At 43.0% G+C, this 18,476-nt stretch overlaps 1 protein-coding gene and 1 pseudogene across 1 annotated transcript; both read right to left on the bottom strand.

Moving 5' to 3' along the window:
• Positions 1–2,108: 2,108 nt before the first annotated feature.
• Positions 2,109–2,366, bottom strand: LOC101332894 (protein kish-A pseudogene; annotated as a pseudogene).
• Positions 2,367–13,129: 10,763 nt separating this feature from the next.
• Positions 13,130–17,884, bottom strand: CD70 (CD70 molecule). The gene is made up of 3 exons (XM_033855177.2): positions 17,434–17,884; positions 16,418–16,451; positions 13,130–13,976 (listed from the first exon to the last, which is right to left on the bottom strand). Exons 1-3 carry the CDS (start codon positions 17,719–17,721, stop codon positions 13,588–13,590), a joined length of 711 nt encoding a protein of 236 aa, XP_033711068.2. The 5' UTR covers positions 17,722–17,884; the 3' UTR covers positions 13,130–13,587.
• Positions 17,885–18,476: the final 592 nt, after the last annotated feature.

Below are 18,476 nucleotides of genomic sequence, written 5' to 3'. Positions count from 1 at the left end.
GAGTTTGAATCCCAGCTCTGCCTCTTCCTAGCTGTGTGATTTCTGGCAAGTTACTTAACTTCTCTGTGCCACAGTTTGCTATCTGCAAAACGGCAGTGACAACACAAGTACATACATCACTGGATTGTTGTAAGTGTTAAAGACGGTAACAATGTACGTAAAATGTTAAACACCAGCGTAACGCTGTATAAGTTTTGCTGTTATTATCATAAGGCATGTAACATTTTTCCACAGTAGTACTTCAGTAAATATTTGAGCCAGGCTCAAGGTGTGGGCTGAAAGGGCAAGGGGCTGAGAGAAAAAAGGGAACTGGGACAGGAGGGTAATGACATCATTCCAGGAGGAAGCGGGCCAGAGGAGTCATTCACAGGACAGCTTTCAGAAGTTGTGGAGTTTCATGAGAATTTCAGGCTGGGGACCATTTCCCTCAAGGTCCTAAGTTCTAAATCTCTCTGAAGAGAGCTATTCTGCCCATTGCTTCTTTTTTTCTTTCTTAAAAAAAAAAAAAGCTTTATTCTTTTTATCTTTATGGGGAATTAATAGCTGACAACAACATCTAATCAATACTATCTCTAATGGTTAATTTTAAAAAAATATTTCTTTAATTGGCTGCACCAGATCTTAGTTGTGGTATGCAGGATCTTTGTTGCCCTGTGTGGGATTTTTAGTTGCAGCATGTGGGCTGTAGTTGCAGCATGTGTGTTTAGTCTAGTTTTAGTTGCAGCATGTGGGTTCCCTGACCAGGGATTGAACCTTGGCCTCCTGCAGTGGGAGTGCAGAGTCTTAGCCACTGGACCAGCAGGGAAGTCCCTGTCAAGGGCACTTTTTAGCTAAGAAGTTCTCCTTAGCTTTGTAATTTTAACTGAATTCTGGTTGAACCTTAAGAAACTTAACCATACATGTGTAATAACTGTTCTGCTACAAACTTTATGTCACATTTCCCATGTTCCTCTTACCTCGATGAAAATTACTGAAGGTCTTCCTTTATCATCAAAGCTCAAAGAGATGTATGCCATGGCATATGGTAAGTACATATGAAAACTCTTTATCATCACTTACTAAGTTACACAAGATTCCAGTTCAAGTTGACAGACAAAACATAAACTAGATTTAAAGTGCTGTATTAAAAAACAAAAACACCCTTTGCATTTTGGGGTAATTAACACGTAGAGACCTAAGCACGTAGCCTTATTCAGAGGACGACAGCTGCTCAAATGCATGCTTAAGGCATTTTTATCCATACCTAACCGGAGGTTTCAGAGACGATAACACCAGTCAGGTATTCTGAATTCTTTCATATTAGATAGGAACATCTTCTCAATAGTACCCTTCAAGTCACATCTCATTTATCTTCCTTCTTAAGAACTGCATAGGCTTATCTTAAATAGTTTAAACACCTGTAATAAACGACAGTCGGCTAAAAGTAGAGGTACTCTGGTCCATGCTCAAAATGATGTGGCCAGCGGAAAAGCCAGCATTATTAAATATGAATGAAAGCCTTACCAACACAAACGGAACCTTTCTTTTTTCAATAAAAAAGCTAGTCCAAAAAAGGTCTCAGTCCATAAAGATTTCTTGTTTCCAAATCACAGTGAAAGGAACTTGAGTAGTTGACCAGTTTTGTTTTCTACCATGTGTCTTAAAGATACCTCACTAAAAACTGGTACCTGAAAAAAACAAAAAACAAACAAACAAAAAAACTGGTACCTGATACAGCAGAATGACATATGCAGAATGTAATATTGTAGTACAGGACTGAGGTTGATTGTTACAGACATATTTCCACTCTGATGATTAAATGGTTACCTCCTAATTATTTATATAGTTGTCATTGGTTTTTGTTTTTGTTTTTTTCTGGCTGCGCAGCTCCGCATGCGGAATCTTAGTTCCCTGACCAGGGATAGAACCCATGCCTCCTGCAGTGGGAGCATGGAGTCTTAACCACTGAACCTCCAGGGAAGTCCCCCTAATTATTTATATAGAACATTGGTCCAATAACAAAGACAGAGAACAGCAGCTAGAACTTTATCTCATTCAATGTTCAGAGATAAAAGGGTTAACCATTCTTTCCATTCTTTTCTGCAGATAACTCCTTTTTTGCTTCTTATTTAAATCTGATGGCCACTGAATTCTGGCATTTTTCCAAGCTCCTGTACGAAGAGGATGCTGAAAGCCATCACAATACAGCATCCGGAAACATAAGGCTTCTTCTGTTCACCGATTCTGGCACACTTCCAAAATATACCCAACAACCCAGTTTTATTTCTGTCCAGGAGACTGGATGCCAAGAATCGGATACAAGCACAGGCACATATAAGCAGCAAGATCACAGTCAACAGACTCTAAACATTGAAAACGGCAGACATAGTGAGGCCGGCAGAGCCTCAGCCACATCCTTCCATTGCTTCTTCATGCTCTATTTCTCTTGCGTGGGCTTTTCCGACTTAAAGGAAGACACACCACCTAAGAGTTGTGAGTTTAAATTTTCTTCGGGGTCTTACTGAGGACTATAGCCCCAGGAGACAGCTACTCAGTTAGCTCTGAGGAAAATGGTCTGAAGAGGCAGGGGGGAATGCCAGTTTATACGTGATTTTTGGCTAGGGAATACATCCGGTCAAGTATACATCTTGGTAAAAGATTACTGCTAGTCACAAAGAACAAATATCTCAAGTTAATGCATTTAGTGCTCTTCTGTGTATGGGAAGATGCAAGAATCTGGAATCATTTAAATGCTTCCTGAGATATATATCTAAATATCTAAGGCCTGCTTGTCCAAAACATGGAGTGTCTCACCCTGTTCTCCATCCTGAATTCCTCTCAGGGTGTACACTTGGTCAGCAACTACGGTAGGTTACGGCTTCATACTTGTAGAAATGGGTGGCAAGCAAACGCTTTGTTCATTATTTACATACTTCCCTGCTTTAATCTCTTTTTCTTCTTTCCTTCCTTCCTTCCCTCTTTTTTAAATTAATAATTTATTTATTTATTTATTTTCCCATTACACTTGAATTAAGAGCGATTTCTTAACTCCATAGACATTTCTCATAATCCAGAAGTTCTCTTTGTAATTTCTAGATGATTTTATTTTCACTAAAAGCATATATTTGGAATACCTCATTACAGGATGGGGTTGATGGATAAAGAACAAGTTTTTAGACCATGCTCTAAAATTAACTTTATTACAGTAAGCTATACTTTGTGTGTAAATCACTGGAATTTGTGGTGATTCCTCTCTCCCTGGCCAGGTCCAGAGTCATTGACGCCTAAAGCTGGAGGTCATCTGGTCCAGTCCTTTTATATAGTAAAAACTGAGACCAGAGATAGAGGGATTTTCATTGGAGTAAAAATTGCTTCAGGGACTTCCCTGGTGGTGCAGTGGTTAAGAATCCGCCTGCCAGTGCAGGGGACACGGGTTCAAGCCCTGGTCCGGGAAGTTCCCACATGCCGCGGAGCAACGAAGCAAGTGTGCCGCAACTACTGAGCCTGTGCTCTAGAGCCCGTGAGCCACAGCTACGGACGCCCGCGTGCCTAGAGCCTGTGCTCCGCAGCAAGAGAAGGCACGACAATGAGAAGCCCACGCACCACAATGAAGAGCTGCCCCCGTTCGCCGCAACTAGAGAGAGCCTGTGCGGCAACGAAGACCCAGTGCAGCCAAAAATAAATAAATTTATTAAACAAAATTGCTTCGATATTTCCCAACAGGGAACATTATAAAATGAAACAGTAATAGAAGAGGCTAACAAACAGCAAAAGAGTCCAATTTTTGTTTTATCTTCCTCCCTAATTTCTCTGCCTCCTTTCAACTCCCTTGCTGTGGTGAAATTCTCAAAAGTTGAGGAAAAAGAGGAAAGAAAGGGAGAAATAAAAACTGGGTTTTTATTTTATTTTTTTTTTAAACTGGGTTTTTGATTCCTGAAAAATGGAAACTGGTATATGGTAGGTAATTTTCAGAACCCGCACTTCTGCAACATCATGCCTATAGCATGTGGCAGCCCCCTTTACGCTTGTTTTTATTTATTTATCTTTATGTTTTCATGCTCTGTGAATTTTATTCTTTTTTATTTTTTGAAAATTTTATTGGAGTATCGTTGATTTACAGTGTTCTGTCCCCTCTTTTATTTTTGTGACAGCTTTATTGAGGTGTAACTCACATACCATACCAAAAACTCCATCCATTTAAAGTGTATAATTCACTGCCTTTTAGTACATTCACAGAACTGTGCGTCTATTACCATAATGAATTTTAGAACACAATCATCCCCCACCCCCAAAACCCTGTACCCATCAGCAGTTAGTCCCCGGTACCCCCTCCCTCAGCCCTAGACAACCACTGTGCTGGTTACTTTTATGGGTTAACTTGATGGCCCACAGAGTGCCTGGATATTTGGCCAAACATTTTTGTAGGTATGTCTGCGAGGGTGTTTCTGGATGATGTTGACATCTGAATCAGTGAACTGAGTAAAGCAGATTGCCCTCACTAATGTGGGTGGGCCTCATCTAATCAGTTGAAGGCCTGAAGAGAGAAAAATAAAAGCTGATTAAGAGGAAACTCCTCCTGCCTGACTCCTTGGAGTTGGGATATTGGTTTTTTTTCTTGCATTTATTTTATTTTTAAAAATTTATTTATTTTATTTTTAGCTGCATGGGGTCTTCATTGCTGCACACGGGATTTCTCTAGTTGCTGCAAGTGGGGGTTACTCTTTGTTGTGGTGCGCGGGCTTCTCATTGTGGTGGCTTCTCTTGCTGCGGAGCACGGGCTCTAGGCATGCAGGCTTCAGTAGTTGTGGCACGCGGGCTCAGTAGTTGTGGCACATGGGCTTAGTTGCTCCACGGCATGTGGGATCTTCCTGGACCAGGGCTCGAACCCGTTTCCCCTGCATTGGCAGGCAGATTCTTAACCACTGTATCATCAGGGAAGTCCTCTTGCATTTGTTTTTATTTTTATTTCCTTTCTTTATACTTAAACTGAAACATTGGTTATTTCTGTCTTCATACTCAAACTGAAATATCAGCTCCCCCCATTGGCTGGAGCCTGTGGACCTTTGGACTGAACTACACTATCATCTCTCCTGGGTCTCCAGCTGGCCAACTGCAGGTTTGGGGGCTTGTTCAGCTCTGTAATCGTGTAAGCCAATTCCTTATAACAAATCTCTCTCTCTATATTTTTGTGCACCCTATTGATTCTGTTTGGAGAACTCGGACTAATACAACCGCTAATCCACTTTCTGTCTCTACGGATTTGTCTGTTGGGGACATTTCACAAAAATGGAATCGTGTATCTGATTTTGTATCTGACTTCTTTCTCTTAGCATTGTCTTTTCAAGATTCATTAATGTGGTAACATGTGTCAGTACTTCATCCCTTTAACTGCCAGATGATCTTCCATCATATTGATGTATCACATTTTGTTTATCATTCATTGACAGACATTTGGGTCATTTCAATTTGGGGCTATTGTTAATAATGTTGGGGTGGACATTTGTGTCCAAGTGTTTGTATGGACCTAAGTTTTCATTTCTCTTGGGTACATAGCCGGGAGTGGAATTGCTGCATCACGTAGTAACTCTATGTTTAACTTCTGAGGCACTGCAGGACCATTTTCCACAGATGCTACACCATTTTAGTATCCCACCAGAAATGTGTGAGGGTTCCTGTATTAGTTGGGGTGCTCCAGAGAAACAGAACCAGTAACAGGTGCATATGTAGACAGACTTATGAAGAATTTGCTCATGTGAATTTGCCCCATGACCTGCCATCTGCAAGCTGGAGTTCTAGGAAAGTTGTTGGTGTAATTCCGGTCCAAGTCCAAAGGCCTGAGAACTAGCCCATATTGGGGAGGGCAGCACTCTCCACTCTGTCTGCCGATTCAAATGATAGTTTCTTCCAGAAACACCCAGCAATATTGCCTAACCAGACATCTGAACATCCCATCAAGATGTTGACACATCTGGTCAGGTTGACACATAAAATTAACCACCACTGTTCCAACTTGTCTCCATCCTTGACAGCACTTTTTATTGTCCGTTTTTTTCGAATATAGCCATCCTAGCGGGGGTGCAATGGTATCTCATGATGGTCTTGATTTGCATTTCTTTGATGACTAAGGATGTCGAGCCTTACTTCCTTCTTTCCTTTCACAAGTACTTCTCCTTTCTTCTCTGTCATTATTACACTCATTCCCATGCGATACTGTAGACACTCTAATGCCTGAAGAAAACAAGGCCAGCCTGGCCTTGATAGACAGTTAGCAAATATTTCCGTGTATAGCTGTTTAATTGTAAACAGTACTATGAAGGAAAGTACCAGTAATCATATAGGCACGAGAGGAGAGAATTTTGATCTAGTCCTGGGGTTAGGGAGAATGATGTAGAAGGTTCCTTGTAAAACTATAAATCCAATCGGGGCCCTCCTCACTCTAACACCTTCAATGGCTCCCTCTTGCCTAGGCAACAAATACTCAGTTCTTAGCTTAGCATTTTAGCTCTGCATAACCTGGTTGCAGTCTCATTTTCTACTTTATTATTATTATTATTTTTTAGGATCTTAGTTCCCTGATCAGAGACCAAACCTGTGCCCCCTGCAGTGGAAGCATGGAGTCTTAACCACTGGACTGCCGGGGAAGTCCTCATTTTCTATTTTACAACACACCCACGGGCATCCCCCCACTTCTGCCATAGTGGGGCTCATGATCGTGACAGTGGTCCCTGGCTTTCAAGTGGGGTGGCACAATTCATTTCTGGAAGTGCATGATGGTCCTTTTGTTAAAAAAAAAATCTCTTGATGGGTTCTGGTATATAACTTCGGTAGGATTGTTGAAACGTGTGAAGTTCCTTGCGCATCAGTAAAAGCAGATGTCAGGTGCTCTGTGAGAGAAGGGAGTCAGATCTATGAAGAGAGAGGTGAGATGGGGAGAGATGCAGGGGCTAGTGAGAAAACGGAACCCCAACCACTACGGCAAAGAGGAGGGCCCGTGTGAGTTCCCTGTGGCTGCTGTGAAAAATGACCACCAACTCTGTGCCTTAACACTACGGAAGTTCATATTCTTATAGTTCTGAAGGTCAGAGTCTGAAAGGGGTCTCAATAGGCTAAAATCAAGGTGTCGGTGGCACTGTGCTCCTTCCGGAGAGTCCAGGGTGAGAATCCATTTCCTTGCTTTTTCCAGCTTCAAGGAGCCACCGCATTCCTTGGTTCATGGTCCCTTCTCCATCTTCAAAGCCAGCAGCACAGCATCTCGTATCTCTCTCTGACTACGGCCTCTGCTTCTATCATCACATCTCTTTCTCTGACCGTCCTGCCTCCCTCTGATAAGAACTTGTGGTGACATTGGGCACACCTGGATAATCCAGGCTCACTTCCCGATCTCAAGGCTTAATCGTATCTGCAAAGTCCCTTTTACTGTATAAGGTAACATATTCACAGGTTCCGGGGATAACCTCTGGGTTACCCCCAGCTCAAATGCCACCTTCTTTTCTTCTCTTCTTGTTTATGTGTCTTTCAAAGAACTCAGAGTAGAGTGGGGGAAACAGCTGTCTAAAAAAAAATCTATTGATGTGGAATCTAGAAAAATGGTACAAATTAACTTATTTGCAAAGCAGAAATAGAGACACAGATGTAGAGAACAAACTTATGGATACCAAAGGGGAAAGGGGAGTGTGAGAGGAATATACACTATCGATACTACGTAGAAAATAGATAACTAATGAGAACCTACTGTATAGCACAGGGAACTCTACTCAGTGCTCTGTGATGACCTAAATGGGAAGGAAATCTAAAAAAGAGGGGATATATGTATACATATAGCTGATTCACATTGCTGTACAGCAGAAACTAACACAACATCGTAAAGCAGCTATACTCCAATGAAAATTAAAGAAAAAATCTATTGAAATACCACGTGGTAAGTGGTTTATTCTGGAAGCAGAGAGAGTCAGCCTGAGTGTTCAGGAAACATTATGAAGATGCAAGATGTGTAGGATGGTCTTGTGGGGGATGCCTTTGATATCTGTCAGACCTGGGTTTCAATCCCAGTTCCTCCAGAGTTACGTGGTCTTAGGGAAATTGTATAACCTCTTTTTTTTTTTTTTTTTTTTTTTTGCGGTACCCGGGCCTCTCACTGTTGTGGCCTCTCCCGTTGCGGAGCACAGGCTCCAGACGCGCAGGCTCAGCGGCCATGGCTCACGGGCCCAGCCGCTCCGCGGCATGTGGGATCTTCCCGGACCGGGGCACGAACCCGCGTCCCCTGCATCGGCAGGCGGACTCTCAACCACTGCGCCACCAGGGAAGCCCAAATTTCTGTTGTTTAAATCATCTAGTTTGTTGTTCTTTGTTATGAGCACCCTAGCTAACTCATAGACCAGCACATGGAAAGCTCTCTATACAAAGTAGCCATCCGTTCAGTTATTAGGAGACGGCTCCACCGAGGGTTTTTATTTTTAATTGTAGTGAAACCCACACAATACAAATTTTACCATTTTAACCATTTTAAGTGTACAGTTCAGAGGTGCTAAGTACATTCACATTGTTGTGCAATCATCCCCAGCCTTCATCTCCAGAACTTTCTCACCTTCCTGAACAGAAACTCTGTCCCCATTAAACACTAACTCCCATCCCCCTCCCCCAGCCCCTGACCCCCCCATCCCACTTTCTGTCCCTATGGATTTGACTCCTCTAGGGACCTCTTATGAGTGGAATGACACAACATTTTGTGATTGGCTTATTTCACTCAGCATAATGTCCTCAAGGTCCATCCACGTAGCATGTGTCAAATTTCTTTCCTTTTTCAACTTGAATAATATTCTATTGTCTATATATATCACATTTGGTTTATCCATTCACCGATTGATGGACCCTCTGGTTGCTTCCACCTCTTGGCTATTGTGAATAAATAGTGCTGCTATGAACATGGTTGTAGAAATATCTCTTTGAGTTCCTGCTTCCAATTTGTTCAGGTCGATACCCAGAAGTGGGATAGCTGTATCTTACTCTTAATTTTTTTGAGGAGTCTCCGTACTTTTTTCCATAGTGGCTGTATCAATTTATATTTCCACCAACGGTGCACAATGATGCCCTTTGCACCACATCCTTGCCAATGTTTGTTATCTCTTGTCTTTTTGATGATAGCCATTCTGACAGGTGTGAGGGGATATCTCACTGTGGTTTTTTTTTCTTCTTCTAGTTTTCTTGAGATATAACTGACATGCAGCACTACAAAAACACTACATAGTTATGACTATATTCTCCACACTGTATTTCATAACCATGACTCACTTATTTTGCAACCAGAAATTTTTGTACCTCTTAATCTCCCTCACCAAATTTCTTTCCTTCCACCCCTTTACTCCCCTCTGGCAACCACCTGTTTGCTTTCTGTACCTACAACTCTGTTTATGTTCTGTTCTGTTTGTTTATTTGTTTTGTTTTTTAGGTTCCACATGTAAGTGAAATCACACAGTATTTGCCTTTCTCTGTCTGACTTATTTCACTTAGCATAATACCCTCTAGATCTATCCATGTTATCTCAAATGGTAAGGTTTGATTCTTTTTTTTATGGCTGAGTAATACTCCGTCTATCTATCTGTCTATCTATCTATCTATCATCTATCTAGCACATCTTCTTTATCCATTTATCTATTTTTGGGCACTTAGGTTGTTTCTATATCTTGGCTGTTGTAAATAATGCTGCGATGAACAGATGGGTGCATATATCTTTTCTTATTAGTGTTTTTAAATCTTTGGATAAATACCCAGGAGAGGAATTGCTGGATCATATGGTAGTCCTATTTTTAATTTTTTGAGGAATCTCCATACTGTTTTCCATAGCAGCTTCACCAATTTACTTTCCCACCAACAGTGTACTAGGGTTTCATTTCTCCACATCATCACCGACACTTGTTATTTGTTGTCTTTTTGATAATAGCCATCTGACAGGTGTGATCATTGTGGTTTTGATTTGCATTTCTCCAATAATTAGTGATGTTGAGCACCTTTTCATGTACCTGTTGGCCATTTGTATGTCTTCTTTGGAAAAATGTCTCTTCAGTCTCTACCCATTTTTAAAATTGGATTCTTTTTTTCTTTTTCTTTCTTTTTTTTTTTTTTTTTGCTGTTGAGTTGTATGAGTTCTTTATACATTTTCTGTATCAATCCATTGTCAGATATATGGTTTGAAAATATGTTCTCCCATTCCCTAGGATGCCTTTCCATTTTGTTGATGGTTTCTTTTGCTGTGCAGAAGCTTTATAGTTTGATATAGTCCCACTTGTTTATTTTTGCTTATGTTGCCTTTGCTTTTGATGTCAAATCCAAAAAATCATTGCCAAGACCAATGTTAAGGAATTTATCATTATGTTCAGGTCTTTAATCCATTTTGAGTTTATTTTTGGGTATGGTGTAAGATAGGGATCCAGTTTCATTCTTCCACATGTGACTGTCCAGCTTCCCCAGCACTGTTTATTGAAGAGGCTATCCTTTCCCCATTGTATATTCTTAGGTACTTTTTCATAAGTTAATTGATCATATATGCATATATTTATTTCTGGTCTCTCTATGTGTCTGTCTTTATGCCAACACTATGCTGTTTTGACTACTATAACTTTGTAATATAGTTTGGAATCAGGAACTATGGTGCCTGCAGCTTTGTTTTCTTTCCTAAGATTGCTTTGGCTAATTGGGGTCTTTTGTGGCTCCATACAATTTTGGGATTATTTTTCTACTTCTGTGAAAAGTGCCATTGAAATTTTGATAGGGATTGCATTGAACCTAAAGATTGCTTTGAGTAATACAGACATTTTGACAATATTAATTCTTCCAATCCACGACCATGATATATCTTTCCATCTGTTTGTGTCCTCTTCAATTTCATCAATGTCTTATAGTTTTCAGTGCACTGATCTTTCACCTCTTAGATTAAATTTTTGAATTATAAATGGGATTGTTTCCTTAATTTCTCTTTCTGATAGTTCACTGTTAATGCATAGAAATGGAACTGATTTTTGTATATTGATTTTGTATCTTGCAACTTTACTGAATTTATTAATTCTAACAGTTTTTTCTGTGGGATATTTAGGGATTTCTATATATAAAATCACATCATCTACAAATAGAGACAGTTTTTCTTCTCTCTTCCTGATTTGGATGCTTTATTTCTTTTTCTGCCTAATTGCTCTGGCTAGGACCTCCAGTACTATGTTGAATAAAAATGGTGAGACTGGGCATCCTTGTCTTGTTCCTGATCTTACAAGAAAAGCTTTCAGCTTTTCACCATTGAATGTGTTGTTAGCTGTGGCCTTGTCATATATGGCCTTTTTTATCTTGAGGTACCTTCTCTCTATAGGCAGTTTGTTGAAACTTTTATCATGAATGAATGTTGAATTTTGTGAAACGATTTTCCTGCATCTATTGAGATGATCGTATGGTTTTTATCCTTCATTTTGTTAATGTGGTGTAGTACACTGATTATTTGCATATGTTGAACCATTCTTGCATCCCTGGAATAAATCCCACTTGATCATGGTGTATGATCCTTTAAGTGTATTGTTGAATTTGGTTTGCTAATATTTTGTTCCTTCTTAACCCAAAGGAAAACCTAGATGGCAGTTTTAATAATTCAAGATGATTAAATCTTGAATAATCAAAGTCAGGATAAGATCCAAGGATCAGACATTCATTGGTTAGGTAGTTGCCATGGTGATGGGAGGAGAGTAGGGAAATGATTGATACCTTTTACCCCATTAAGTTGCATAAGCTGATGACAATTTCCAAAGAACTTCCAGCTACAAGGTCTCTGCCTCCTACTGGGGAAGAGAAGTTACTCTAAGATCTCCGAGGATTTTGTGATCAGGAAAGGGGTGGGTGTGAGGTTGGTTTCTGGTGGCTATAGCAGAGGGAATAAAGGAGTGATTGTTTTGAAGGAGAGAAGAAAGAAGAAAACAATAAAAGCGGGAAGGAAGAGGTTGGGAGAAGTTTGGCAATATCTGAGAAACCAGAGCTCTGTAAGCCCAGGTGGTTTTTTAAAAATTAAGTTAATTGGGCTTCCCTGGTGGCGCAGTGGTTGAGAGTCCACTTGCCGATGCCGGGGACACGGGTTCGTACCCCGGTCCGGGAAGATCCCACATGCCGCGGAGCGGCTAGGCCCGTGAGCCATGGCCACTGAGCCTGCGCGTCCGAAGCCTGTGCTCCGCAACGGGAGAGGCCACAATAGTGAGAGGCCCACGTACCGCAAAAAAAAAAAAAAAAAAATTAAATTAATTAAGTAACTTATTTTGCAGGGAGGTGTTGGGGAGGGGGCACTGTGAAAATGCCAGGACAGAGATGAGGTCTCAGCCTGGTACTTCAAGCCAGGTAAAGTGAGAACAATTTTGAGCAGTGTGGAATTTTGGAGAGTGTTGGATCAGGAAATCCACAAGCCATTAAAGAAGAAACAGATATTTACATCCAAGGACGTAAAAATAAAAAGAATGCACAGCAAAAAAAAAAAAAAAATCATAGGCAACGTCAAAAGTGAAAAGACAAACTGAGAAGATATTTGCAACTCATGTTACAGATAAAGGGCTAAATTCCTCAACATATAAAAACTTTGTACAAAACAGAAAGCAAAAGGTTGATGACTCAGTTAAGAAAAACTGGGCAAGGTGTGGACACATTGCAAAACTATTTGGCGGTTTCTCAAAAAAATATATATATATTTCATATTCTTTTCCATTATGGCTTATTACCAGATATTGAATACAGTTATGTGAATGCATTAATGCCACTTTAACAGGGTTAATTTTATTTTATGTGAATTTCACCTCAATTAAAAAAAAAGAGTGTCTACACATGATTCTACAGAAAAGAAAATACAAATGTTTCAAATGACACTGAAGTATGGGGGCGGGGAATAGGCTCCCCTTTTATTAGAAATAAGACAAATGAAAAGCTTCTTTTCACATCCCACAGAGCACCCATGGTCACATGGTGCAGCTTAAAAATCTAAATTGGTTCAACACCTGTAGAGGCCAATTTATTAATAAATATCAAAATTATAAACACACCCTCTTGGACCCAGCCATTCCACTTCTAGGAATTTATCCTACAGATATAGGTGCAAAATGACCTAGGTATTGTAGAAGAAAAAGAAAGGTATCAGACGTGGAAAGGAAGAAATAAAATTGTTTTTATTTTTAGAAGAGTTTTTAAAAAATACTTTAACCAAAAACTGTTGGATCTAATAAACAGATTCTGTAAAGTGAAACAAAGAAACAAACAGAAAAACAGCACACACACACCCCAAATCAATATAGAAACATCAATTACGTTTCTGTGCATTAACAAGGCAATCTCACGGTGGTCCAGTGGTTAGGACTCTGCCCTTCAGGTGGGTGTGGGTTCATTCCCTGCTTGGGGAACTAAGATCCCACATGCCACATGATGCGACCAAAAAAAGAAAAAATAATAAAAAAGTTAAAAAAAAAAGCCAATGCATTCTCAGGAAGAGAAATACAACCTTTGGATACAATACAATAATAAAATAATAAAATACTTACGAATAAATTGACGATAAAACAAAGAAAAAACTTCTCAACAAATCTGGGCCAGGAAGTGCAATCGTCAAGGGCACACCCACTGAATCCCAAAAAAAGTCTCATCAGCGTTTCTGGAGGGCAGCAGAGGCGGAGTAAGGTTGGTGCAGAGAATGTCCCCGTGGGCTAAGAAGGTAAGGCGCTGGGAGGCGACAGAGCAGCTTTGGTGAAAGTTGAGGCGTAGCAGGCTGATGCTGTGGGCTGTGGGGAAGCAGATGGCCACGCTCAGGGTGGCGCTAAGGGGCTTGGCGGTCCACGTAGAGGAAGAGCAGTTGGCTAAGGTCACCTGGATGTGCAGCCTATAAATGCCATCACGTTGGATACGCAGCTGCCCGTTGTCCAGCTCTGGCCCATGCACGAAGGAGCGGCCCAGGGCTGGGCTTCCCTGCCAGCGCAGCCTGGGGTCCTGCCGCGATCCTGAGAGGGTTGTGGGAGAAGGGATGGAAGGATGGAGGTTTAGGGAAACTGAGTGCTATAGAGGGAATGCCCCAAACTCCCATGTTGAAACCTAACCCCCAAGGGGATGGAATTAGAAGGTGGGCCATTGGGAAGTGATTAGATCATGAAGGTGGAGCCCTTATAAAAGAGACCCCATATCCACTGATGGATGAATGGAGAAAGAAGATGTGATATCTATATATCTATATATCTGTATATACACATACACACACATATATGTATACATATACATATGTATATATACACACACACCATACACACATATATACAAAATGGATAAAGATGTTTATATATATTTTTATATATAATATATGTGTTATTATACATATATATATATATATAAAATTCAACCATAAAAAAAGAAGGAAATTCGGCCACTTGTGACAACATGGGTGGACCTAGGGGTAAGTCAGACGAAGACAAATACTGTATGACTTCCCTTATACGTGCAATCTAAAAGAAAACAAAACCCAAACTCATAGACACAGAGAACAGACTGGTGGTTGCCACAGGTGGGAGCCGGGGTGGGCAAAATAGGTGAAGGTGGTCGAAAGGTAAAACTTATAAAATAAGGGCTTCCCTGGTGGTGCAGTGGTTGAGAGTCCGCCTGCCGATGCAGGGGACATGGGTTCGTGCCCTGGTCTGGGAAGATCCCACATGCCGCGGAGCGGCTGGGCCCGTGAGCCATGGCCGCTGAGCCTGCGCGTCCGGAGCCTGTGCTCCGCAACGGGAGAGGCCACAACAGTGAGAGGCCCGCGTACCGCAAAAAATAAAATAAAATAAAATAAAGAACCAAGTAGTAATAAAATTAAAAATAAAAAAAATTAAAAAAAAAAACTTATAAAATAAGTTATAAACTAAGTCCTGGCGGTGTCATGTGCAGCATGGTGACTAGAGTTAATGACACTGTGTTGTATATTTGAAAGTTGCTAAGAGAGAAGATTTTACAAGTTCCCATGGCAAGAAAAAAAATTGTAACTATGTTAGCTAGACACTGTGGCGATCGTTTTGTAATATATACAAATAGAGAATCATGTTGTACACCGGAAACTAATACAACGTTGTATGTCAACTATATCTCAATTTAAAAAGAGAAAGAGTGACTTCCCTGGCGGGTTCAGTGGTTAAGATTTCGTGCTTCCAATGCAGGCGTACGGGTTCCATCCGTGGCTGGGGAACTAAGATCCCGCATGCCCCGCGGGGCCGGGTGGGGTGATGTGGGGGTGGCCAAAGAATAGGAAAAAAAAAAAAAAAGAAAGGGGGGTGGGGAGAGAAAGAGAAGAGCTCGGAGAGCTCTCTCCCTCCCTTTCAGCCACGTGAAGACCCAGCAAAAAGATGAGAAGATGGCTGGCTGGGGACTTCCCTGGTGGTCCAGTGGTTAAGACTCCATGTTCCCAATGCATGGGGCGTGGGTTCCATCCCTAAGTCGGGGGAGCTAAAATCCCACAGGCCTCGCAGCTAAAGAACAGAAGCAAGATTGTGAAAAATTCAATAAAGACGTTAAAAATGGTCCACATCAAAAAAAACTTAAAAAAGAAAAAAAGAAGATGGCTGGCTGCTTATGAACCAGGAAGCGGGCTCTCGCCAGACACCAGATCTGCCGGTGCCTTGGACTTCACAGCCCCCAGAACCATGAGAAAGAAATGTCTTGTTCATAAGCCATCTGGTCTGTTATTCTGTCATAGCAGCCGGAGCAGAAAGCACCCAGAGAAAAAAGACGAAGATTTCCCTCCGTTACAAAATGGAATGAACACACACCCAGCCCTCTGGGGATGAGTCGGGGGGTAGGGGGGAGAGGCCCAAAGAGGAAGGGGGTTAGAGAGAGGCTGGGAGAGTACTGCCAAATGCACCCGCCCTCACGTTCCTTCACGTCCTTGCTCCAAAGCCCCCTTCTCAGGGATGCCTTCCCCAATGACCGCATCTTCAAGGGCAAACCCAACGCTGGCCTGCCCGATCCCCCTCCCTTACTTAATATTCCTCCCAGAAGTACCAGATGCGTGTTTTACTCTCTTGCCGTGCTGCATATTTTCCTTGTTTATTTATTTATTTTCTGATCCCCTTGGTAGAAGGGCAACACCGACAGGGCAGGGATTTCTGTCGGTTCTGTGGGCTCTCGGAACACCCAGAACAGGGCTTGCCTCACAGTAGCCGCTTAATTAGTGTTTGTGGCCTCAGTGAGGGCACGTTAGTGATGGTTATTAGCTTGGTTTAATTGATTTGGGATCTCCCAAGGGAGAAAACAAAAGGCTGAGCCAGGAAGCAGGTGCTCAACAGAACGCCGCCATATCTCCCTCTCTTTGTTTCTTTTTCTCATCCTTTGTCAATTTCTCTTTCTCTCGCTCCCTCCCCCACCCTCCTTCTTTTCTCGTTCTCCAACACACATATGCATCTGGTTTTACCTGTGTGATTCAGCTGCAGCTCCGCTAAGTCCCACTGGAAGAAAAGAAAAGAAAAGAAAAGAGACCAGACGTCTTGAGTGTTCCCGAGGGAAGAGCTCTCTTTTCTCGACCCATCCTTCTATCCACCCATCATCCCACCGGACTGAGTTGGGACCTTTGTGAAGAACTCTTAAAGAGAAAGTAGGTTTGAACTAGCCGTGAGCATGAAGAGAAGACCTTCTGAAGAACTTCTTGGTTTCCAGGATATAACACAGGGCGCCTCGGCACACCTGCCTCTCTCCCCTGCAAAGCTCTCCCACCCCCGTAATGCAGCCCCCAAAGCCAGACCCTGTGGTAGGTGTCCAGGGTTCCTCCTGTCCTTGGAGGTCCCGGAACCGCCCCTTCCCAGCTTTGAGAAGCCCCCAGCAGCCTCTGAGTCAGCCTGCTGGGGGAACACCAAAGACGAGTCATTTTCCAGGCCCCCATACGGTATGTATCTTCCTCCACCCCGGGATCTCCACCCGGGATTTACCTCCTGGTGTCGGCAGAACTGACTATCCAGAGCCGGAGACCCCCGGGGGCACCCTTGCCCCCGCCTCCTCTCCCTGCTCTGGTCTCTCTCGCTCTGTTCTTTTCCACCAGCTCTTTCTTCCTGGCAGTTGTCTTTTCTATTGTTTGGCCACGCCACGTGCTATGCGGGCTATTAATTCCCCAGACCAGGGATCGAACCCCCCCCCCCACTGCGTTGGAAGCGAGGGGTGTTAACCACTGGACGGTCAGGGAAGCCCCCCTGGCAGATTTTTATTCATCTCATTCTGATCGTTTTGTTTTCTTTTTCTTTTTTGGTCGCGAGTCTGTTAGTCTGCGCTCTAGCTCACCATCCCTCTGCCCTGAGCTGATTCTTTCCTCAGTTGCTTACCTGCCCTCGGCGCTGCACCCCCTCCCCAGGTCCCGGCCCCAGCTGGAGGTCCCCATGCTCCTGAGCTTGCAGGAGGCAGATGTACATCTGTCTCTCTCATCCTCCCTTCTGGACTTACCCCAGCTGAATCCACCTGCTGCTTTCGGGTGAGGCGCACACTGCAGACGAGGCAGCCTATCACCATGCCAAGGAGAAGCAGCAACAAAGCCACCCTCCGGATGGACACCCAGGGCCGGTGGGGCACCTGGCAGCCCGAGGCTTCTTCTGCTCTCATGATCCTCTGCAGGCACTTCATCAGCTGTGTGGCGGGGTGGAGGGTGTGTAGAGGCAGGAAGAGGGAAGGAACCTCAGCTCTCATGCAGCTATGGGGCCCTCTGCCTGCCTGAACCTGCCAGGGACCAACCATGCCCCACCCTGGGGATGTCCGGCAAAGGGAGGGACCAGACTCAGTTCTACAGTGCAGGGAATTCCCCTCCAGCTTCTGCCGGTCCCCAGTCTGCAGAGTAGGTGGGCCAGGGTGTCCCTCAATTTTTCTATGTAACTTCCCACACTCACCTTCCTGGTACTCATTCAACAAACCTTCATTGAACATCCACTATGGGCCAGATGCTCTGCTGGGCCTCAGGGCTACAGCCACAGCACCCAGGGATGGAGGAGGGGTCCCCCAATATCCATGTGTTCCTCTCCATCTTCCCAGCCTCCCTGACGCCCCCGTGGTGGGACCACCCCTGATGCGGTCACATGACTGACCTGCCTAATAGGAAGAGAGTAGAAGCGGACCAAGGGTCACTTCCATAGCCTGATCTTGTAAACATGCCACACTGCCTTTCAATTCTCTTGCCCTGTGGTCTTGGAGGACACCCGTTCTTGATGACTGTAGTGGCTTGAATATGTCACCCCCCAATTCATGTCCACCCAGAACTTCAGCACGTGACCTCATCTGGCAACAGGGTCTTTGAGAAGTAAGGATGAGGGTGGACCCTACATCCCATGATGTCTTCATAGGAAAAGGAGAGGACACACAGAGACACAGAGGAAAGTTGGAGGTAGACGTTGGAGTGACGCAAAATACACCAAAGAACCCCAAGGATTGCCGGCAAACCCCAGAAGCCAGAAAGAAGCAAAGAAGGAATCTCCCCTAAAGCCTTTGAAAGGAGCGCA

This window comes from Tursiops truncatus, chromosome 3 (assembly GCF_011762595.2).
Source record: "Tursiops truncatus isolate mTurTru1 chromosome 3, mTurTru1.mat.Y, whole genome shotgun sequence".
Classification (NCBI taxonomy): Eukaryota; Metazoa; Chordata; class Mammalia; order Artiodactyla; family Delphinidae; genus Tursiops; species Tursiops truncatus.
Note: the sequence above shows the minus strand (reverse complement) of the source record. Positions and strands in the feature narration are given on the sequence as shown.